This window comes from Melopsittacus undulatus, chromosome 9, assembly GCF_012275295.1.
Source record: "Melopsittacus undulatus isolate bMelUnd1 chromosome 9, bMelUnd1.mat.Z, whole genome shotgun sequence".
In the NCBI taxonomy this organism is placed as follows: Eukaryota; Metazoa; Chordata; class Aves; order Psittaciformes; family Psittaculidae; genus Melopsittacus; species Melopsittacus undulatus.
Genome location: NC_047535.1, coordinates 7,697,842 through 7,721,607, shown reverse-complemented (window position 1 = coordinate 7,721,607; position 23,766 = coordinate 7,697,842). Strand labels below are relative to the sequence as shown.

The following is a 23,766-nucleotide window of genomic DNA, read 5'->3' as shown; positions in this document are numbered from 1 at the left end:
TTAATCCCAGTGTCTGTGGGGCCAGCAAACAGAGTTGGTTTGCCTGGGGTGATTTTGGAAAGGAAGCCCATGATGTGTGAACTGTCAAGCACTTAACAAGCCAGATGAGAGGAGTCCCTGACCTGGTTTCCTCATGGATGTAAACTGGCTCTAGCACAGCGGCTGCTCTCACTGCCTGACAGCCTTGTCTTTGCATCAAATGGGTTAGAATGGATTGTCCAAGACATGCACTATCTCATGGAGGATTTGTACAGGCACTCCTGATACTCTGTCTTCCATCCAGCCCCCAGCTCATATCATACAGGGGCTCACAAACCCCTCCCACTGCTCTTGCAGCATCCCATGGCTGCCATGAACACACCATGGACCCTGTGTGCATGGACATGTGCTCCTCACCTGTGCATAGTGGGATTGACAGGGTATAAACACTTGATAAATCAGCCCTTCTTTATTCCCTATGGCTCAGTGACACCTATGCATGAATAACCTCCACCTCACAACTGATGCTGCTGAAGAACACATGGATTTCTGATAAGTGCCCTCATGGCTCTGCCTTTCCTTGTCAAGGCCAGAGACATCATGATGCTCCTGATAGGCAGTTCCCCTGCCAGGGATTGCCTGAAGCCACAAAAGTTGGTTTCATCTCCAGTTTCTAGTGGGTATTCAGAGCTTGGCAGCACAGGATTGCTTTTCACCTGAGGTCTGGCATGAGTCAAGACTCATCATAGCAGGGTGAAAGGAGTGGGATGAAATGGGGATAAAGCAGGCTTGCATTCCCTACGTTACTGGCTGCGTGCTCAGGTATTGGTTCTTCTCCCTATCCAGTTGCATTTACAGTGCTCTTGACCCCATGGTATCCATGTAAAGGAGGGCTCTGTTCATCAGCCAGCATTCCTCATGCCCATGGCTTTGTCTCTGGAAGACAAGAGGTAGTGACACAGCGTATGACCAGAGGCTATTGCAAACTCAGGCAGCTCTGGTGTCAGGGGTAATGAAGGGGGTTCAAGAGTATTCTCCTAATGGTTCACTGACTGTGTGAATTCTGCTGTGGATCGCTTTAAAAATAGCTGGTGTGTGTATGTGTGTGTGGGCAGAGTTGCGGTACTGCTATCTTTTGGCCATCAGTTGAACATTTGTCTTGCTTTTTAATGAGTTGACTGTGACTTATAATGCTTGGCTGTGGAGAAAGTATCTGGAGGCTGGGATACGTCTACATGCTGAGACAGGGGATATGCCCATGGTACCTGCTGTAGCCCTGAAGTCTGGAGGAGCTCCCATGGTTTGCAAGGATATTGTATTGTGACTTCTTATCTAAGCAGGCTGGTTTTCAGTTTTAAAATCTAGATCTTTGAAGTGTGTGGGGGTGCATCATGGTCAGACAGGAGCTGTCTTTCTGGTTAGAAGATTGCAGGCTCTCATTGTTTGCTCATTGTCTGGTTAAATTACAATTCCTAATTAAAAATAGTTTCTATTGTGTAAGACTTGGAGCGGTTTTGCATGACCACACACACAGCAGGAACGTTGTTAGTAGTGCTGCCCTGTGGGACAAGTACAGTCCAGGATCTAGCAGAGAAGCTGTATGTCAGTGGAGGTTACAAAAAGAAAAACCTATCTCGTGGGCTACTTCTGGGCTAGACAGCTCAAAAGACCCCATTCAGTCCTGAGAGCTGGGGAAAGACCCATGTAAAAAGATATTTTGCCTAAAGAATGTCTGTTTCTCAGCCTGGTGTGGTGCCTGGCTCTGGGGTAGGGTGTTGACAGGCAGTGATGGCTTTTGCCTTCTAGCATCATGGGGCAGAATGAGCAGCACTGCTCTCTGTGGAGCAGAGCTTGATTGCTTCATGTATATATTCATGTATAATATTATATATTATAATACACCAAAAATGCAGAAATTGTCACTATTGGTTGCTGAACATTTCCAGTCTGCCTCAGCATCCTCTTCTCAGTCACGGGTGAGGACAGGGAGTGGGTTCCCTGCCAGCAGGGTCAATGGGATGGAGGGAGATGATGCTGCTAATAGAAGCACCACTTCTGCTTGTGTGCTGCTGAAGCAGCTTTCTTGCACTGTAGTTCAGTGTAGAGCCTTGTTGAACTCAGAGTGATTTATTGCAGTGAACAGACCTGGCTGAGAACTCAGCAAATCCATTTCCACGTGTAGCTGATGCAAGATTTGTATGCTAGTGTCTTGAGGTGGAAAGTACGTCGAATTCACAGCATGTAAGGGTTGCTCTTGATGCTCAGGCTTGTCTCCCGTTAGGGCAGGGTGTATTGCATAATCCATTCTTAAGACTCCTGCATGCTTATTCCTAATGGACTGTAAGTTATCTAATGCTGGATCCTGCTGAAATATAGTGTTTGGGCCCCCTCTCCCTGCCCCTACCTGGATAAATCCAGGAACAACCTGAGACTTAGTGAAAGCATGAAAATTTCTGCATGTATGATATCAGTGATCAGGCTGTCCCGCTGTTTGCATGGTCAATATGGGATGCAGTACTCTAAGCGTTGCCTTACAGCTGTAGATACAGCTTTTACTGATGTTAATTCCAAGTTCCTGTTTATTGCTGATATTGTATCAGTTTCCTGTGGTTCTGTCAGATTTGCGGGCCTGCAAATATGTCACACCTTTCTTTCAGCCCTACTAACCTATTTTTCCTCAATGAATTGGAGCACTGAGTCTGAAGGTTACTATACCTAACTATTCACGTACATATATCTCATGTATATATATTTGATCTATTTGAAATGTACCGTTTTATAATGTTTGGGCACTTCTTCTTATCTTGCTAATACATTTTAACAGGTTTTACATTATCCTTCCCTGTTCCAACACTATAGCTCTGTTTTTTCTCTTTGTGAGGGAAAAGGGATCTATTTATTTTTATTTACTTTTCCCTACAAGCATTTCTTAAACTGAGGACAAGCATTTTCTCTGGATCCCATAAATGTGGCTATAGGACAAGTCTCCGAAGTATATATAGCAAATATGCAATTAAAGGGAAGCAATGGAACGAAATTACTTCAGCCTTTGTCTCCTTTCCCCCAGCCCTTCCCACCCCTCTACCTCCCTCTTGCAGAATTAATCTAAGCTAATCCTCAGATGAGCAAGATCTTTGGGAAAGCAAAAAGCAAAGCAAAACCAAGGGAGGAGAAAGAAAAATCCTTCACACTCAACACTAATAAGGAAATTACAGGCATCCTACATTATAAATTGGATGAATTTTTAATGGTTAGAAATGCAGTTGATTTATAATGCATCCATCCTGGACTGCAGGGCCTGTCGCTAGCTAATAAATAAATGACAGGCCCTTTGTATTAAAACTATCAGTCATTTTACATCTCTGCACTATAATTGATGTGGAGCATTGAGCAAAGGGAGATGATAGCCACCAGGCATATACCAAAGCAAAGCACCTCACGCTTCAAGACATACCTGTGGTCTTTATATACTATGAAGTCACAACCCAGTCTTCAAGTCTTGTCTTATACAGGCTGCAGTTCTTGCTCTATCTCATTGCTCACAATCCAAACACAAAAAGAAACAGAGCTTGGCAAAGGGCTCTATGATTTTGAAAGTTCATTTTAAGCCTAGTTTAATGCCCTGTTTGTTGTGTCTTACTCTCCATAACAAGTTAGTTACCCCTGGACAGCAGGAGAAACTCTATCCAAGGTAGCTGCCCAAAGCTTCCTTCCTACATTTGGAAGGAGATAAGATGGTTTTGGCCTTCCTTGTGTTAGACACCTTGCTCAGGTGGGGAATATCATGTTGTCTGTTCTCTTGGTGGTCCTGGCTCTTGGCATAGCCCAGGAACCAGCATGAATTCATATGAATCCCACCATGAGGGCTGTGTTAAAAATACATTCTGGGCAAATTCCAGAGATGGGGTGGGACTGCCCTGTCCTCATGCCAGATCCCAGCAGAGCCCAAACATCAAGGGAACCTTACTGAGAGCACAGCAGGCAGCTGAGTATTTGAGGGGTTGGAGTATATTTTATCCTAGTCCTAATGAGGAGAAGTAACCTGGCATCTTGCACCTCTACTTTTTCCTGGAAAGAGACATTTGTCCTTCCAGCCCATCGAAGGGCTGCCAAGCATCTTCATTTCCATTTTATGGATGAGGAGAGGGAGCTAGAAAAGACATCAGTTTCCTCAAGGTCACACCGGGTTCCTGACAGCTACCAGACTGGCCCATGTTCAGCCTGCTGGACCGTGTTGTGTTGTTCATGAGTTGCCACCTGAAATCCTTTCACAGCCAGTCCTTTGGAGTCAGGAGTTTACATGGACAAACAAGTTGTTGGAGCAGTCAGGTGTACATTATGATCCCACAAAACAACAGTTCTGAGCTTTTCCTGCTCTTTTCCAGATAGATTAGGTTGAATTCTCCCTTTCCACTTTTGTGGGGGCCATGCTACCATCTGATGTATTTCTGCTTTGTGCCCTCAAGAGACCTTTCCTTGCTGACCTCCTACAAGTTTTACTGATCCCATTCCACCTAGGATTGCCTCCTGGACTGCTCAGTTGAAGTTGGTTGGAGTCTGAGTGCTTGGAGGAAGGGCAGTTATATTTTATCTTGGCTTTAGTTCCTGGCTGAAGGGATTGAGTGGGAAGCCTGGGATATGGGCCTTGCCACCCAAGCACAGCACTGCTCTCCAAAATGCAGAGTTTCATCTTGACCTGCAGGAAAGAAGCACTTATTGCCCTATTTATTAAATTTCCCCATAGCAGTGTAAATGCTATATCCATGATAGATACGGATCTGATGAATAATGTAGAGATTTGAATTAAGTAATTGCAGTGCTTTTTTAATACAAGAGATCCTCAGTGTCAAGGAGTATTAATGATGTATCTTGACATGGTCTCAGCAGAGGGCTATTGCAAACCCCAGTTTCGTGGGAATTTGAGAGACTGGGGGGGAGAAATCCTCATGTGCTCTTCCTCCCCTCTGTTCCCTTTGGGACACTCCAAAAAGAGTATCCTGTCTGCTGATTTTTTCCCAGCTTTCCCTAGACCCTCCGAGGATGGGAAGGCTAAGTGAGTTTTGGGAAAACAAATCCCTTTTGTAGGCAGGCTGGGCCGGGTTGTTAGAGGAGGCAACTTTGGGAGGAAATGGAATACAAAGATCCTAGCAGCTCCCTGTGGTCACTAACAGTTCTCCAGACATTTCTGGAAGAGTAAGATGGTTAGTTACAGTGAAATAGCTAAATTCAGGTTTATGTGATGATATTCAATGTCTCTGCCTATCTGAGCCTTGTCTTTAATATGAAGCTCTCCTTTCCACTTGTTCTCTGAAACCCTTGTGCAGCCTTGCTATTAAACAGGTGGTACATTATTATGAGAAATTCTCTATAAAGTCCACTCTTAAATGCCTTAGAATCTTTGGGGATTTATTTAAGATATTAGTATTGAAATTTAACCCAAATGCAGTGACATCACTGTGGGGGAAGGGATAAGGGGACAGTAATTGCAGGATGTGCGGTGGGTCATTTTGTGCCTGGTATCACTGGTTGTGGAGAGCTGGTAGCCTGGCTGCCTGGTCCTTCTTGCTCTCTGCTTTAGGTGTGCTAGGTGCCGTTGTTACAGCTACAGAGCTCTAAGGCCTCTTTAAATGAATGGAGCTGTCTGAGAAGGTTATGAATGCCTTTCCAATTTATTTTTTTCCCCCCAAACACAGCATCCCAAGCCTTGAATCAGGCTGTTAACCTTTTTCATTCCTGTTTTACTAGCCATGTTCCTCTTTAAGGTTATTTCTTTGGCTTGTCACCATTGCCCTTTTAAAAGGAAGAGAGCAAGGGAGACCTGTGGACTTCATAGCCCATGTTCTCATTTTGTCAGTCCTGGAGGAGCAGGTCTTGCTGACATGTGTGAGCTGTGTGGAGTGGGGAACATGGGCTCAGGTGTTCCTTTGCTACAGGAATGGTAGCTCATTAACACATTGTGCCCTGCAGATAACTTTTATTGATCATCAGCTGCTTAATCAAAAACTCTATAACAGTTTACTTCGATTATTCTTTCCCATCTCTTCATCTCTGGAGAATCAGCTTGGCTAAAGTTAATGTACTCATTATGCAGTTGGGAAGCCACTGCCACAGACTGCTATGTAAATCATAGGTTTTAGAGAGGTTTGTGTCCTCCTTCCTGCATATAACAGGATGAGTATATTGGATGCATATTCCTGTGCTTGGTGGGATGAAACAGGCACTGTGGGAATTGTGCTGAGCTGGTTTGGCTCTGCCGGGGATGGCAGTACTCACCTCCCAGGTCATACAGAGCCCAGGCTCCACATCTGCATCCTCCTAGTCCCAGTAGAGTGATGAGCATCAATCACTGCTGCTGCACCTATGCTAACCCACTCTTACCTTTCCAGAGGCTCATGGTGGCCTCCACATGGCCATAAATACCTACCACCATGTGCACTAGCACTGCTGGAGACTTCCCTCCCATCTCTGAGATGGATGGTTGTGTTAAAGCATCTTTGTGGAGCTGTCTCTGATGGTGACTGCTTGGCAGTTGGTTGATGAGGGTTTTCCTATGGGAGACCAAGTGCTCTGTGTATGAGAACTGGCATATATGGAGGGAGGGGACCTGTGTAGGGCTTGGAGAAGGCACATTTGAGAGATGTGAGGTGGGGGGGAGCTGGAGGAGCTGAGTACCAAACTAGGATGGAGAAAGTGCACAGCTGGACCATGTGCTTGGTTTTTGTTTTTTGATGACCTGTGTACAATGTATATATAGACACAGAAGTGGTGACTGAGGGGAAAAGTAGGATGTTGAGTCCCCTGTTTAAGCAGATCTCAGCAATCCTGAAATCAACACCTTGACCGTGTTGCTGTTGGGCATTTTGCTGATGCAGTGAGGGCCATAGCTGGAAACCTGCTCTGTAAATAGTGGCTTTACTCTTTTGGAAACCATCAGAGCTCTGGGGAGGGGAGACACAGAAGCTGTGGAGAAGGTGGCAAAGATGTTTCCCAGCACTTGCCATGTTTTTAATGGCCAGCACTGAGAAGTGACAGGCCAGTTTGAATGGGGACACAGGAAGGGCTTGGGGGGAAAGCCTGTGACAGGAGTGCTTTTTTTTTTCCTCACACTCTGATTATGCTTGATGTCCTGATATGATTAATTTTCTTTTTTGTCTTTTAATGTTTGCTGCATAAAATCATTCTCCTTGATCCTATACGCTATCAGCGTTACATATTCCGTGCTGGTTTTGCTGTTGCAATGCCCTAATTTGATTGCAGAGGGTCATGTCCTGTATAATGTTGTCTCATTTTCTCAGTAGTCGATGCAAACTCAATTTCGCTTCCTTTGAAAAGAAAGGAAGTGGAGGCAGGAACCCAGCACACATGGCCAAGCTTATACCTGCAGCTCCTACCTTGTTGCCTGCCTGTGAGGCTGTTACGGCACACGTAGTTAAGCCTGAATGGGACCCGCAGGCTCCTTTTATTACCTTTTTCCTGCCACTACTGGAGGGGAGAAAGGATGGAAGCTACAGCAGAGAAAGGCCCTCATTTGTAGCTGCTGGCACCTCTCATTTGCCTCAAGGAGTCATTATTCCAACAGGCTGGATGCCCTCTTGATGGAGCTTGTCTCAGGAGGGGAGGGTTAGCTGTGTCTCCCCATGGGACCCGGGTGAGTGTTTAGCTTTCTGCTTTTGTCTCCAATTAGGAGCTCAGCTCTTTGTACCTCTGTGTTTCACCTGCCTCAAAGACCCTTCACCTTACACCTCTGTTATTTATGAGTAGCTCAGAGGGGAAAAGGAGGGTCTGGTCTCAATTTGTGTGGCTGTTTTGCATGTGAAATAAGCATGTTGTGTCAGAAGCGGTGCCAGCAGCCTGGCTCTCCTGGCCCCCACTGGTCTCATTCAGGGCAGCTTCAACAACTCCAAGGCTGTGCCGTGGTGAGTGGTGGCAGGGTTTGCTTGTAACTGGAAGTGTCACTGTGTTTTTGCAGAGCTGGTTCAGAAGATGGTGGTTTATTTCAGCAGCTCGTAAAGGAGGTGTCAGCCCAGCTTTTGGTCTGTGGGAAAAAGAGCTTGCTATAGCAAACTGGAGATTACAGCGAGCGTTTAGCTCTGGCTCTTGGGCCATCTCTGCCACTTGGGATTGCTGCTCTGGCAAATTATTCAGCTGATGGTTTCATTGCTATAGTTCTGGGCCTTTCTGCCTTTGTTCTCAAGGTATTCCTTTTTCTCAGCCTTCTCCTGTCCCATTGGGCATTCAGTGGGCTTTTGATTAAAAATGGATTTGTTGTGGTGACAGAGTAGGAGTCAGAGAGGCATTGGCAGGAAGAATGGACCATGATTTTGCAGCTTTAGCTGCAGGTAGGATTTGGAGGAATGAGTCAACAGATCAGTATTCCTGGTGTGCCACCAAGCAGGCCCCCTTGGCTTGGGTCAAGGATCTAGTGGTGGGAGGCCAAGGCAGCAAAGTAGCAGTGATTTGCATGGCCAGACAAGGACCAAGGGAATGGGATCATGAGCCCTGAGAGCAGGAAGAAGAGCAGGTTGGATGCTGTAACTCATGCGATCCTCCTTGGCAGGATACCAGGTCTTTATGGGCCAAGCGCCTGGTCCAGCCAATGTCCCCAGTTTGTTCTGGGTCTCGAAATATTTAATCAGAGAATCAAATATGAAGTCTCTTTAAGACGCGACTGGCACACAGCAGCTGGCTGAGTGTCACAATCAATGTATCCGCTCTGGAATATTTCCTGCAGAAATATTGCATCCTCTCTCATTTACTTGATGATATTTAGGGTGAATCAATCAAAAGATGCTGCACACAAATAGTTCAGCCCATGATCCTGTGGGTGTCCATTAGAGAGGCATTTGCTCCGTGTTAATGGACCCGTTGATTAACAAACAAACCATTGCTTTTTAAATAGAAAGCTGTTACTTGATGGCAATTGTTAGCATTTGCTTTTCTACTGCCCCACTTCCCCTGTGTACAGCTCTCACTGCGCCAACATAGGCAACTGTTACAACAAAACCCAGGTCTGCACTGCTGGAGAGAAAAGCATTCACATCTTATTCCAGCAGTTATCTGAGGTGAACCTTCTCCTGGAGGCTGGAAAGGACAGAGAGAGACTTCTTTGTACTGAGCATGCATTTCACCATTATGTGTCTTGCTCTCTTAATTGTGTTTTCTGCACCCGTCTGCCTTGGCATATGATGCCCTGTTGGATCCCAGCAATGTCTGAGGAAGATCTTCCCCTGACATCCCCAACAGGTCAAGGCTCAGCAGCTCCTTGAGGAGTCTGTTTGGGTTTTACAGCTGGCTGAGTGCATGGGAGCTTTTATTTGGGTCTGTAAAGCTTCTAGTCTGTTGGAGCAATATTGTGTTCATTTCCTTTCACTACAATGTGGACATTTTCCTAGTCTCCACTTCTGAGTTAATATCTCCCCATGTTGCAATGTTAGTTCTTCCTTTTTCATGACATGAACCCCTGCTGGCTCTTTAAACAGTAGAAGATGGTGCCCACTGCATAGAAGATGTCCTTACCTTTGAAAGCCACTGCACCAACCTGAGTGGATCCAACCCAGCGATGACCAAAGCTGTGCAGACAAGGAAAGCAGCATGTTCAGTGCTGCCAGAGCTTTGGTATGAAATGGGAAACATGCTCCCTGGACACAGACCACTGTGTTGAGCTGTGTAACACAGCTAATTGCAGAAGCAGCAGCTGACCAGCTGAAATGGACCAGGGTTGTGGCTGTGATTTGTATTTAGCTTAGTACTGTAGTTGCCAGTAGCTGTTCTCCTTTCTGGGAAGTGTGTTTGAACCCTTGCTGCTCAGCCAGAGGCTAGGGGGGCATTTGGTCTCCAGCCTCCCTGGCTACTGGTGCCAAGCAGCCACTGTTAAGCATCACTCTAGCCCACTGCAGAGGGGACCAACCCCCCTGTGTCACTTGTTTAGCTCCATCCTTTATTGCTACAAACCAACTCACCCGGAGCTGTCCTTCCCACAGCTGGTGGGAGTCAGTGACGAGGCAGTTAGTGGATTAGGGCAGCAGAGTGAAAACCATTTGGCGTTTCTCTCCTGATTCTTCTGGGTGCCTTTAATTAGCATGATTGCTCAGCACGCGATTTTGCCATGTTCTTTAGCTCCCCTGGTTAGAATAATTATTCCCCCAGCTCCTTTTGTTCCAATTCCTGATCGCTTACAAAGTCTCTTGTTAAAAGCCATTAAATCTGTAATGTAAAGTGAGAGTAAATGCTCAGCAGCGTTATGCTCCCAGCCCCACACGTGAGTGCTCGCACTCCCCTGCCCCTCTCCACACTCCTCTGCTCCCTGCCACGTGCTCTGTGCTGCAGCATCTCTCCCTGCTTTGCTCTCACACGCTTCCCCACTGGCCATCCCACGTGTCCCACATGCAGCAAGTTGAGTGCATGCTCTCCCTGCTTTGTGCTGGCACCTTTGGCATTGTTCAGCTCCGTTTCCTCTCTGTATAGGCTGGTTTTGACACTGAGATTGAATTTAGGGCTGAGGACTGTGATCTCTTACATTTAGTTGCATGTGCAAATATGGAAGTGTCATTAGAAGTGTATGGTTTTTGCCCCGGTGTGGGCAGCTCTTGCTTTGAGGAGTAGCATACATAAAGGAGGACATGTCTTGGCTGTGGTGGGAGGCAGGGATGACAGAGAAGAGGAAAGAACTTACTGGTTAAGTAAAACTGCTTCCCCTTTTCTCAACTATGAAAGCCATTGGCAGAAGGAAAATGGATTTTGGATAGTCATGTTCCCAGGAGTTTCCATGTTCAAGTGCCTCCCCTTTCAGAGGGCTGGGACCTCAGCCCTCTTTCCTGTCCCTCATCTCTACTGGTATTTGATCAATACATGCCAATGGCACAAGTGGACCTGACACAACAGGCTTGCACAGAATTACGTGGTGTGAAATAAGATTGGGCTGCAGTGCTTTAAGTGCCTTTTGTGTTTAGGTGACGGGGAGAAGGGAGAGAGGGAGAGTTACTTTCAGACCATAATGAAACTGGGTCAGAGAATGGTCTGGCAGTCATGTAGTTCATTAAGCTTGAAGCTGACTGCTGGAGCAACAATTCACAGCTAGACCACCTGCTGGAAAAAGCTTGCAGGAAAGGAACCCTGGTCCTTCCTCCTGCATTTGAATGAAGACTCCTAATTGACAGAAAGCATGTGTTTGGGGCTTAGGTCTCCATTTGCTGCCCTGTTGTTATTTGCCAGACATTCTGTGCTCTGCAAAGCTCACCCTCTGCTGTGGGCTGGAGCGAGGCTCTCCTTGCACAGCTGCAGCCCTTCAGTGCATTGCCTGGGGGGTTCCCCACTCACCCCATCTCTGCTTTGTTGGCTGCAAAGATCTTTCCAGGCATTTCTGTTGCCAAAAACATCCCGTATATCATGTGAGTTTTGTAGGGAGCAAATCCCTTCCTCCCCTCCTGCAGAATGAAGGCCACCACAAATCCCTGCCACTCATTTGGCTGGCGCTACCCAAACTGTTCCTTAAGAGCAGCATGATCTCAGTGCAAATCTATGCTCCCCTGCTTGCTGTCCCCTCTTCCCCTGGGGAAAGCACAGCCCTTCCTGTGTCCTGGGGTGTGTGTTTTAGAGCTTGCCACATACTGACAAGTACCAAGCCATGGTCTTGAAACCGATCCTGGAATGGGGAGCTCTCCCCTGAGAAGAATAATGTCACTTTTCTGGTATATTTTGGTGCAGAAGGCAACTTAATTTGAGAACCACCTCATGGGGCAAGTATCAAGAGAAGAAGAGCTGCACTGGCAGCCTTCATTTCCAAAGCGATCACCAGAGTAGGAACATTGGAGAGACACAGACAAAGGACAAGAATTCCAGACAACACAGCATCCAAACAGCCTCCAAAATCAACAGAACCTTGTTCCTCGAGGCTCCCTACTGCTCTCACTGTGGTTTTGCCCTCAGCTCTTCCTGTTCTCATTTACAACTCCTCTGTATTGCTCAGTGCCTCCTTTCCTGCCAACATCTCCTGCGCTCCTCAGTTCCCATCCTCATCTTGTAAACTCCACAAAATCATGTTTCCCCACAGGATGCTCCACTCAACACTTCAGGCTCTCAGGCTTGTACTGCTCCTGGGCTTCCTGGAGGGCAGCTCTGGCCTTTCCAGATGACATGAGGTACTGCTGGAGCAGATGGCAGAATAAAGAGACTTAAGCAAGCAAGGATATATTTTGGACCTTGATCAGTTCCTCCATGATGCCCTCTGAAGAACAGGAGAACATCACTGGCACTGCCTGGGCAGGGAAGGTCCCAGCTGCAGACTACAGCGGTTGTGTGCTTCCACATCCACTGTGTGTGTCTCCTTTTGGTGTCTGCCCTCATATCCCAACCATCTGGCTATACCAAGACCTTCATGTCCAATTGTAAACCCCAGAGCTCCTGGAGAGCACAGGAGTCTGGGAGCTGGGGCTATTCCTTGTTAAGTGCCCGTGATGGAGAGCGGTTCCTTCAGGGACTTTGAAGAAACCATGGTCCTGCTCCATGCCACAGTTTTGCCATCTGTATCGTGCATATAACAGCTCCTGCCTCCCCAGGGAATGAGCAAGGCATAGCAAATTAATGTTTATGAAGCTTTCTCTGCCTGAAAAGAGGTTTGCAACAGGGCTGTTGCTGTTCTAACTCAGGGGCTTCCTTTGCTGGTTGGCTCTTTGATGTGGTGATCTGTGGTACTGGTGGACCAGCTGTACCATAATTGGAATTAATCAGCAATTAGGGAACATGAGGCCAACTAGATTCTTCCCCAGTGGATAGTCATTTCTGGGAGGATTAGTCAGTGGTTTCACTAACAGTGAAATGCTCAGGGTAGCTATTGCTATCTGAAGCAGCTGGGGAACAGAGGAGGTGTTGGAGGGACACGGATACCTGTCAGGCAAAGTGGAAATGAGAAGCTGTTGTCACGTTAAGCACAGTGCTTAAATTGCCTGCACTCTGAGGGCTGACTTAAAAATGTGATTGACAAAAGAGTATGTTTGAAAACCAAAGTGATGAAAATGATGTATTACTTGTTGGGATGGGATCTCTCATGCCGGGTCCCATGGGCTTTGTGGAGTCAGAGAGAGTGCAGAGTGGTGAGAAATGGGGATTTGTGGAGGCAGGGAGCTGTGGTTGTTCCTCCAATGGTGGGAATTGCAGAGGAGAAGGCTCCTGGATGCAGCAGTGTGAGCACACAGAGGGACAGAGGCAGCTTGATGATGCCTAGGATGTCAGCTACCACTGAACCTCAAGGTGTTCTGCAAGCCCCTTCCTGCAGCTTGTTCTCACAGCTGACCTGTAAACCTCAAGAGTTTTGCCACACACTTTTGCATATTGATGGGTATCACGAGGAACAAACCAGCCATCCTCTTTGCTCAGGTACCTCCTTTGTTACCCAGTAGGATTTAAACAAGGCAGAGACTAAGCTCTGCATGTTGTGGGCAAAGCTGCTGGGTGCCCAGTCCTTCCCCCTTCTCTAGTCCTCTTTACAAGTCATTTCACATACTCTGGCTTCAATCTAACAAAAACAAACCGATGAGGCCCAACTGATCTGGCTGCTTTCCATCATGCAGTGGGCCTCTGAGTGGCTTCAAATAGCTGCACCTCGGTGCAGGCTGGAGAAAAGCATTGGCTGTGCCTCTAGACATGGAGGGTAGCTTTGGCTCAAATCACAGGGTATCTCAGACCTGAAAACAGCCTTTTTATTTTGCCCTTGGTCTTAAATAGATATTTCTTTTTCCTTATTATATTTTTTATTTTATACCCTAGTAAGTGCTTTCCTACTTTAGGGCTTTTCCTAAGGGGGATCGGTGGGGAATCTTGGAGCTCTGCCTCCTGAGCTATCAGGCTACATCATTTAGAATCTTGGAACTACTCCATCCATGCAAGAGTTCCAGAGAAAACAAGCTTGTGATCCCGGCTAACATGGACATGGCCCACATTAGCGGTGGCAACAGTAGAAATGCAACGGATACTGGAATTCCTCTGACCGAAGGTTTAATGGATCATACATAGTCTTAAAGAGTTCACTTCATGGAAAGCTGCGAACACTGCCCTTTTCTCATGAAACATTGTTTGGCTGTTGAGTGCCTGTGGTATTCTCCTACCCCTTCCTCTGCTCTAAGCCTGAGAGAAGCTTGTGTGGAAATGGGATCTTCTGGACCCATTTGCTTCTGCTGCTTCTCTTGCTCTCAACACATCTCTTCCCTTTCCTGCCCTCAAAAACATAGGCAGTGCTGCAACCCCCTGCTTGTGATTTTGAGTTGTGGAGAAGATGAAGATGCCACAAACTAGCTAGAGCTCCATCTAGCACATTCCCAAGAGGTTTCCAGTGATGAGAAGTCTCATTGAGTAAAGTGGGAGACTCTTATGCCTGAGGTTAAACCCTGGAAAATGAATGAAGATACAAGGTGAGCTGCTGTGCTGTGGAAGGGAATAATAAGGACCCTGTTTCCATGAAAATGAATAATCATAAACATTTCTGTAGCTCTCAGAGCCTTTCTTTGAATCTTAAGAGAGCCGTTATCTGCTTGAAGGTCTGCTTGAGGTCTGTGTGTCAGTGTGAAATTCATCTGTGGACTGGATTTTCTTGCAGTTCTCCATTGTGGTCAAACTGGTGTAAATGAGACGAGGTCTAGGCTCTTTGACTTTACTTTGGATGGTGGAGGAGATGATGTGGTTACATGCAGCTGAGAGCATCAGGGAGAAACTCGTGGTGTGCTTCTGCTGACGTTCTGTGACCTGCTTTGTTGTAGCAAGCAAGGCCTCAGTCTGGGTTGCATCTCACCCTGTTATATTATATGCTGGGGGAGTAAGGAGGGTTAAAAAAGAGAGTTTTGTATCATAGCCCTGCAGATGAACCCATCCATGACAGAGAACCTGGACCGCTGTGTTGCTTTCCCCTCTGATATAGACATATCAGTGCTGGCTTTGACTAGACGGATGGCTGTTTCTTTTGCTCTGGATGCAGGCCAGGCTTGATGGTTTTCATGCCTTCTTTGATGCTATTCATACTTCATATCTGTGCATAGAGACAGATAAAATGTACTCTGTTGTTGGAGTCCCCTATTGCTTTTCCTTTATATCATAAATTCTGCTGTAACACAGAAGAGAGATCAGAGCTCTATTGCCTAATGTGGGCTGTGTGGATAGCAGTGTTATGTTTGGCCAGCTTGTTTGCCCCTAATTTGCTATTTTTGTTTAACCCATTTTTGCCAGGCATTGCATGGCATCCCGTTGCTTTTCTCATCTGTTCCCACAGCAATTTTTGCTCCTGTTTTAAAAGCAGTTTCCATCCTTGGATTTCAAAACTGGGCTGCACCACTCCTGCTGTGGTCGATGGGGCTGCCATGAGGAGTTCGGCATCGTTTTCTGTGTGGTTCCCTCTCTTCCCCATGTCATGTTCCCTGCTGCTCTTTTCCAGTGACCTGGAGCAGCCTTTGATCTTAAAAGCCCTAGAAGCATGACATATTTTAGTGCTTGCAATTTTACCAGAAGGCAGACAGCGAAGATGAGTTGAAGTTACCTGGTTTGTCACCTTAGTCTGCTCTCAGTCAGTGGAGGAAGGGTGTTCCTTGCAGGAGCTGTCTATAGGCTGCATTGGGTATGTGCATGGGGAACAGTGCCTGAGATCCCACTAGCCAGAGTGGTGGGAAGTGTAGGACAGGTCTGGAGGACTAAGTGGATGGCCAGGGTTGAGGACACAAACTGATTGCATGGTTCAGTTGCCTTCAATTTTCTTGTCCTTCCATTGCCACATCCTTCCAGCCTGCTTAGAGAAAATGCCCCATCTTCCCCCTCCATCTCAAGCTGTTAGAGCTGCACAGCAAATCTGAGCTCATTCCTCCTTCCCTGTTCTCCAACACTCTCCATACATTTATTCCACCACCATACCATGGCTATTAGTAGAGACAGTATCATGTTTTAATCTAAAAAGTGGTCTCCCTAGAAGGAGAAGCACAAAGTTCAACCTGTCAGACCCTTCCTGATTTTGTAGCTCTTGAGATGTTTTTGATTTGAATCTACAAGGTGGGGTTTTTACCTCCTTACTATTTTCAGGGTTGTATATTGGAGTTTCCCTCTAAATCTACAATCAAGGTGTCAAATATAATATTTTTCCTGTCATTTTCCAGCTAGCACTGACAAATGTCAAACAAAAGAGATTGTTTTTAAAATTTCCCCAAGTCATTCTAAGAAAATGAACATTTTGTTTCTCTTTTTTTTGGGGGGGTGGGGAGAAGGGAGAAAGAAGTAAAATAAACACCTGAGATTCTCTAAGACATTTCCAGACTAGTTTTTTTAGGAGCTAATAGTTTTGATGGGAGAAAGGTGACATTTGTCATAGTAGCATCTAAATTCTGAACCTGTTGAGATTCACCCATTTACCTCTGGACATCTCAGTGAACATCATCCATCTCACATCTGACAGTGAAGACATAAACCTAGCAAGAGCCTTGTTGGTTTCTGCTCCATACAAGAGAATGGGGTTGAAGGTAGCAGTGCAATACGGGAGACAACAGTGAGGAAAGAGAGAAAACCAGTCTGGAGATAAGCATGGGGGTTTTCAGATTCTTTGGGGACTTTGATAAATCAGAAAGAGAGGATGCCAAAATGACTGTTGCTGCATTGCTTTCCCAAGCCAGTGGTGTGTGTATTCAGCCCCTGAGCTTCAGAAACATAGGCTGTCTGCCACTTTCACAATCATCCTCAATAGCGACTGCATGTTGGTTATGGAGTAATCCCTGCTGCAGTCCCATCCCGCAAAGATCCTGCTGTCACTGGAGATCCCTGCAGCTGGGATTCACAGCATAGCACTGATGACAAAGAGCAGAGCCCTCAGCATCCCCAGCCTTAAGCCTTGCTGATCTTTCACATGTCCCTTTGCTGAGGCTGTGTGTCCCCAGTGGGTTTTTAGGTCTGTTGGATGTGGTCCGGCAGAAGTGGAATTGCCTTAATTTAGCAGAGCTAAGAAATGCAAAGAAAATAAAAGCAGACAGGAGTGCTCCTTGGAGATACTTGGTATTGTTGAGCATAGACTTTCCCAGCTATCCTTTGGTAGCCATAAAACATATTTATATTATGAAAAACAAAACACGATAAATAGTGATGTTCAGGGATGCCATGTTTATTTGTCTCCCAGTAACTCTGATAAGAAATGGACTTAGTTTGCATACACATTTCCAAGCATCAGCACTTTAAACTCTGAGAGTTGAGCTAGGCTCTTTCTCACCACTAATGATATTTCAATGCTTGGAATTTGCCTATGAATTTTGTTTATGACACATGAACTGAAGCTGAGCCTGGTTTACTCTCCCCATGTGGATCAGCCCTTCAGGGCCACTGAGAATAACAGATAGTTTCCCCCAAACAAGTTTAAACAGTTCCAAACCAAACAAACAGCTTTTGTCTTCATCTTCAGGTTCATCAAAAGAAGCATGCATTTGATGAGCAGATGGAATAAGATAGTGCAGGGAAGAAATATAAATAGATATAAAAGTAAAAAGCAGAAGGAAGAAATGGGATGGGGGAGGAATCTTCTGGCTGGTGTAGATTTGGCGTGAGAAACTTTCTGTTCCTAGCCTAGTGGAAAGCACTTTTCCTATTGAGATCAATTCACAAGGATATCCAAACTGCTCCATGCTGCCCTAGTGATGCCAGACTTGGGCTAAATTATCTGCTTTGTTGAGGATCCTGTTACTGTATGAGGAGTGGGAGCACTTTGCAGAGCCATTGTGTAGCCAAAACATCCCAGTAATTTCCATGGAAAAACCCCTTGGGCCCTTGAGAGTTGGGACAGAATAGAGCAATCCCCAGAATCTTGCTGTTCATGTCTTGGTCCTGGCAATTCAGCGAATCTGTACTGGGGATTTTGCTAAACTGGCACAGAAGCCTCTTATATCCACATGCTTGATTTGAGCTAAGAGCAACTTCACTGCAGTCTTAGCAGCTACCTTCAATGACCTATGCCTATGTCTCTTTCCAGCTCATTAGCCTCAGTTAGGAGAAGTATCATTACAAATGGGTGTCTGGGAAAGTAATGTAAAAAATGATGAGCTGACACCTGAAGACAAATGCATGAGTCTTTTCTGCAAGAACATGCAGGACTCAGCACAAAAAATGATAGGAAACAGGGAAATGTAGGCTAAACATCAGGATGTGTCCTAACAGAGAACCAGATTGTGCCCTCCTTCAGTCAGACCTTGAGGAAAGGGTTGTGGATGCCTCAGCAGAAGGATTCCTTCCTGGAGCTTGCATCCAATGCTGCATAACAGGCTTTCTTCTTCCAGTCTAGAGAACCATTCTTTGATAAGTCCTGAATATTTGCATTTATTTAGCTTTAGAGAAAAATGTTCATCTTTGCTATAGAAATGATTAGATGTTAATTATTATTAAAAACACTCTAGTAATTGGTTTCCCTGGCTGGGGCATCCCAAGGCAGGAGCATTATGAAGAGATGGTTAGTACAATCCTTGGAAATGTATTTGCCCAGGAAGTCTGTAAGGAAGGAGCATGCCTATGCTCTCTGCTCCTCTAATTTTTCCTTTTCATCTGGTCAGTATTTCTGGCAAATCCTAAACCTTCAAATTACTTTTAAAGAGGTGGGGTCATGTAAGAAAAAGATGCCTCCAGTGTGCAAGTTCCGGTGTAGATGGGACAGCCAGGGTTAAGGAAATCTGTGGGTCTCCCCAGCCTTGCAATGGTGTTCTTCAGCCTCAGAAATGTTAAGCCAGACTAAATAAGTAATGAGAAACGTAGGAAGGATTCTCCATTTTCCCTACTCCCTGCTGGGAGGAAAGATGGACTAGGCAGGGATTAGGACTTACTCATTCCCAATGAGTGGGAACCTTTAGAAAAGAGTAGTTCCCAAGTACTCCATCCAAACTGGTTGCATGCCCCTTGTCCTCAGAGCACTTGTGTCTGCACATACCACATGGAATAATTGCCTGTTCCTCATGGAAAGACGGAGTGAGGTAGCCCTGCCCAGAGAGGGCATTTTGGCTTTAATTTAATGGCAGCCGTTTGCTGGTTATTCATTTGGTTCTTTTTAATAATTACATGTGTGTCGATATCTCTCTCTTTTTTTCTAGTTTTGCTCTTTTTTGTTTTTTCGTTTACTTTATTTTGCTTTTTTCTTTTTTCTGTTTTTTTTCCCCCTTTAGGTTTCAGAGAAATTATGTTGAATCCAATAAGCCTCCCTGGACATTCCAAACCTCTTAACCAAGGCATTTATGTTGAGGATGTCAGTGTTTATTTCAGCAAAGGACGTCATGGCTTTTAAAAACTCCTTAAAAGTCCCTGTTCTGATGTCAAGTTTATAGGCTGTGCCCTCAAAATGGTGGGAAGCAGTAAGCGTGGTCTGTATGGATTGAGGTCTCCTCCTAATAGGACTCTACAGCCCTGCCTGTACACACGTTAAAGCCAACTGAAACTGGTTTTCTGTCACCAGATAACAGGGTTGTTCTTTTCCTCCAATGGTCGCTGTGTTCGTTAAATATTCCTGCAAGGCACAACAGCAGCAATGAGAGCAAATAAAGAGAATTTAAAACCCAATTGAAAGGAGTCATCCTAATAACAGAGTAAATAATTGTACTTTTGCTTTAAAATAAAAACACAAAACAAAACCAACCAAGCCAACCAAACTGACATCTTTAGTCATGTCCTCCCTGCTTGGAGTTTTCCTTGTAAGCTTGTGTCTTCGCAACACCCAGTGAATGCTGCCATCACCTCTTATGTGGCACCGCCATGGGAGGTCTCTCAGAGCGAGCCGAGGCGGGGAGCCTGGAAGAACCTAAAGCAGAATGAAGACTTTTGGTAAGAACACAGGCAGCCCCGCTCCCAGTTCTTGCACAGAAAATAATATTGGAAGGAATAATAATGGAAAGAGAGAAAGAAACAAAGAATCAAAGAAAGAAGTTTTCTCTGACAGGAAGAGAATGTTGTTATCTTTGAAGTGCACGTATTCTAGGAGGCTTTTTTTTTGTCTGTCTGTCTGTGTGTATTAGAGCGGCTCATTGGATCTGACTATATCATTGTTGTACTCTGGTCTCTCCCTGCTGCTTGAATGATGAGCTTTATCTGAGGAGTTGCCTGGACTTCCCGCATGGATGGAGAATCCATAGCGCAGGAGGGTTTGTGTCCTTGCCAGGACTAGGGCAGTAAGCAAAGTGGAAGAGCGTATCAGACGCACGTAGGTCCCGGTTCCCGGGTCTTTTCCAGCCCCCTTTAGCTCTCCCCTGTATTCCCACCCAACTAGAGATTGATTATAACCCAGTCACGTACCCAGGACCATCAGCTCGAGGCTGGCTGAGTGAAGGAGAGGAAAAATAAGTATTCTGTTGGTTCTTCTCTGGCATAAGCAGGAATATCGATCCTGTTCTCTGGCCAATATTTGTATTCTCTCCCCTTCTCCTATCCCACTTTTGTCTTACTTCATCCCAAGCCTCTCAGATGGAAAAGTAAACCCTTTGATCCTGTCCTCAAGAGAAGCCAGCTGCCCTTGTGGCAACTTGCAGGGCTTTTCTTGGACCCTCTGGATGTCACGTGTATGGGAAATGCAGATTTGCTCACACGTATCAATGATAACCTATAAGCAAGACAGATTTTCTCTAGAGCTAAAAAAAAAACCTTCCAAAAGCTTCAGGTGTGGCCAGATCCTTTTCTGAGAGGAGTATTGAACCAGGAGCTTGCTCAGCAGCCACTCGGCTTTGCTTGCCTTCTTGGTGGCCTGAGATGACCTTATCACATCAGGGGTATCTCAAATCCTCAGCCCTGAAGGGTCACAGCCACTGGAAAGAGTCACGGTCCCCCTCTGCCAGAACTGGGCAGAAGCCTCAGAATGGGATGCTCTGCTTCATCCTGCCTTTATAGGTGACTCGTATGAACCACCTTGGAGATTGCCAGGAGTTTTTACTATCAGCTTTCCCACGGGGGTGTCCCTGGGAATATTCCATTCTCTTGCTTCTTCTCGTGGTTCATTCGCATAAAGAGGTAAAGTGCAATAGAAGAGTACAGGAGAAACGGTAGCAGATTGCTTTAAGTTAAGGGACATGCCTTAGGGGGGCATCTGCATTAGGACGAGGAGGCCTGTCTCAGGTTGGATGGCTTCAGAAACCATGACCAAAACTCCTAGCAATGTTTCCTGCCCGCATCGGAGCTGGAAATGCGAGAGGTGCACCGCCAGAGAGGACCTGCGGCCGTGTGCTATTGACACCTCAACCTGCAGATTCACAGAGAGAGGAGGAGCTTCACCAAGCGTGTGAATCACTGGGTGCTTGTCTGAACTGAATTTCCCCATCTCCTGGAAGTCTCCCACCTGACCTGGGGATGTCTTGTCCATCTGAACTATCTCCTCTCCCTAGCAATGTTCAGGGGACTCTGCTCTCAACTGTCTGTATCAGTCGTAGAGATACATCCGTGAGCCTGGACCAGAAGCCTATATCCAAACACCTTAGCAGAGGAAGGGTTGAATTTTGCAGCTCAGGTCCATCTCTGCTTAGAAGAAATTCTCCGGACCGAACAGCATAATTTAAAGCAGTTCTCCCCACTGTGATCAATGTCTCAATTTGTTTAACACCAATTAAAGTCTCTGGTTCCTCACTGCTGAAAAACAAAAGCCAGTCATGGCCGTTTGCGATTGGTGGCTTTAAGTAGCAAGCCTAAGGATGTTTTCTTTCTTTTGTTAAATTTTATTTTATTTTTAATTATTGTAAATCATTACCTCATTTTCTGTCAATGAGACTCCTCCATCTTTGAGCATTCTTATCTTGCCATAACTATCATCCTGTGCTAATGGGAAATGGACGGTCCCTTTTCACAGAGACTATAGGGGTGTTCAATGTCTAGTTTCTTAATAAACACTTTATTTTCTAACGAAACAGCTGCATCAGGCCTCTTCTTTGAAGACAAAATAAATAAAACGTTCAGAACGACACATCCCATAGTCTACTTCTTCATGAGATGGTCCATGTGTGGGGAGTCCAGTTTGTTCTCTTCTTTGGGGGGCACGGAGGGTGGGATTTACACTTGTGATATGAACATTGCTCATGTGTAGCTCTTGCTTCTGTCAGTCTCATCAGGCACAAAGATGTTTTCTTGCCTGAGAGCTTAGCTGCCGATCGTCTCAGTTGGCAACCTGTTGTTTTTTGTAGCTCAAAATGGTCATATTCTCAGGGACAAGGCAGTACTGCTGGGAGATTGTGTGAGGATTTGCCAAGACAAGTTTCTACACCTAGCGCAAGGAGTTTTATTAGGAGACTATCTCTAAGGGAGCTGGACACTAAATGATTGTTCTGGCTGCAGTGGTTTTTTGTTTCAGGACATGTTGTTGCTGCAGGTCTCCCTGCTTGGCTGTGCAAATTGTTCTCCTGTTGGGTACTAACTGTTGTCTCTTAATCAGCGACAATTAGCTTACTAAGCTAACAAGGAGGTGTCTGATGCAGTGAGGTAAAGGTGCGTGCTGCTCTTGGGTTCCTCATCAGGAGTTCATGTAAGGATGGCTGCTCCAGAAGGAGAGAGGAACACCTCTGCAACATGCAGAGTCTGGTATGAGGATGTGTCTTAGTGGCTGTGTCTTAGTATCATTGATGATCATTTATATAATGATAGTTACACGTCACTTACATGACTTCAAGTTTCTGTGCCAACCTGCAGGTGATTGCTGGCATGAGGCTGGAGTGTGTTTGAGCTGATATCGGTGGATGTTGCTGGAACCCTCTTAGATAACCTGGTGAGAGTTTTGATGAGCAAAATAGAAATAGGTTTTCCAGCATCCTTCTGTTCCTTTAACTTCTGGACATGACTTTCAAGCAATGTCTCAAAATGATGGCACGAGTGAATTTCTGCATGCTATTCCCTTCTAATGAGTGTGCCTCTAGAAGCGACTGTGTGCTATGGTTCACAGGATTAGGTGATGGCTGAGATCTGTACCTTTCTGGGAATGCCTGTGGTGCCTGAGACAAATGGTTGTCTATGTATAATCTTACACACAGGATGGGCAGCTGATCTGCACTGGATTTTATTCCTACTTCTCTTTCATTTCTGAGGTGTGGGGAACAAATATGGGTGTTGGTAGCTCTGTCTTTTCCTTCCCTCTACTCCAGGGTCTGCTAATGTTTCACAACCCAGAAGCATTGCAGACAGAGGGTTGATTATCCAGTTACTCAGGCTGCTGGTACAGTCAACCTTAGTTCACTTTGCTTTGTATTTCAGGCCAACTGATCCTTGCTTATGAGTTCCCACAATGTTTTTGATGCCGCCAATTCCCATGGAGCTAGCCTAACATGGCCACAGGCTCTGCTGTGCACTGCAGAGGGGTTGGGTACTCGTTTATCCTTGTGTTTGCTTCTTGGTCACCTCTGTTGCCTGATGTACCCACGTGAAGGGTCCGTGCTTGGAGTGAGTGTGATGGGCACAGTATGATGGTGGCACAGTACCTCTCTGCGTGATGTAAGCAGTGTGTGGCCCAGTGGAACCTGGGGCGTTGACTTGCTTGGACAAGTGATGTGTGTGATGCTGTAGGTATATTGAGTCTCCATAGCTGCTTATGTAAGTTGCACCAGCTGAGTCTTCATGTCCTTTACTGCTCTTTTGTTTATTCAGATGTGCTTTTAAGAGCCAGCCCTACTTTTGAAGGTGGTGGTTTTCTCTACCACCAGGTCTTTAGCCTTTCCAGCATGTGTCTGTGCCCTGCTGTCCAGGGAGGCAGAGGCAGAAGTCCCAGGAGCTGTGGACAGTCAGAGGAAGGTGCTTCTGCTGTTTCAGCAAACTGCAGTGGCGCATCACCACTCTGCTCTGATT

At 45.9% G+C, this 23,766-nt stretch overlaps 1 protein-coding gene across 5 annotated transcripts in view; it reads left to right on the top strand.

The window, feature by feature from the left end:
* NTRK3 (neurotrophic receptor tyrosine kinase 3) overlaps positions 1–23,766 on the top strand; it is a 203,856-nt gene that overhangs the window by 116,210 nt on the left and 63,880 nt on the right. Inside the window, exon 13 of one of the 5 annotated variants that reach the window (XM_031048689.2) lies at positions 19,131–19,614. The exons of the other annotated variants lie outside the window; for them this stretch is intronic. Within the exon in view, the coding sequence (XP_030904549.1) occupies positions 19,131–19,249 (119 nt within the window). The 3' untranslated portion in view covers positions 19,250–19,614. Of the gene's footprint in view, positions 1–19,130; positions 19,615–23,766 lie in introns of those variants that run through there. 5 annotated transcript variants of the gene reach the window in all.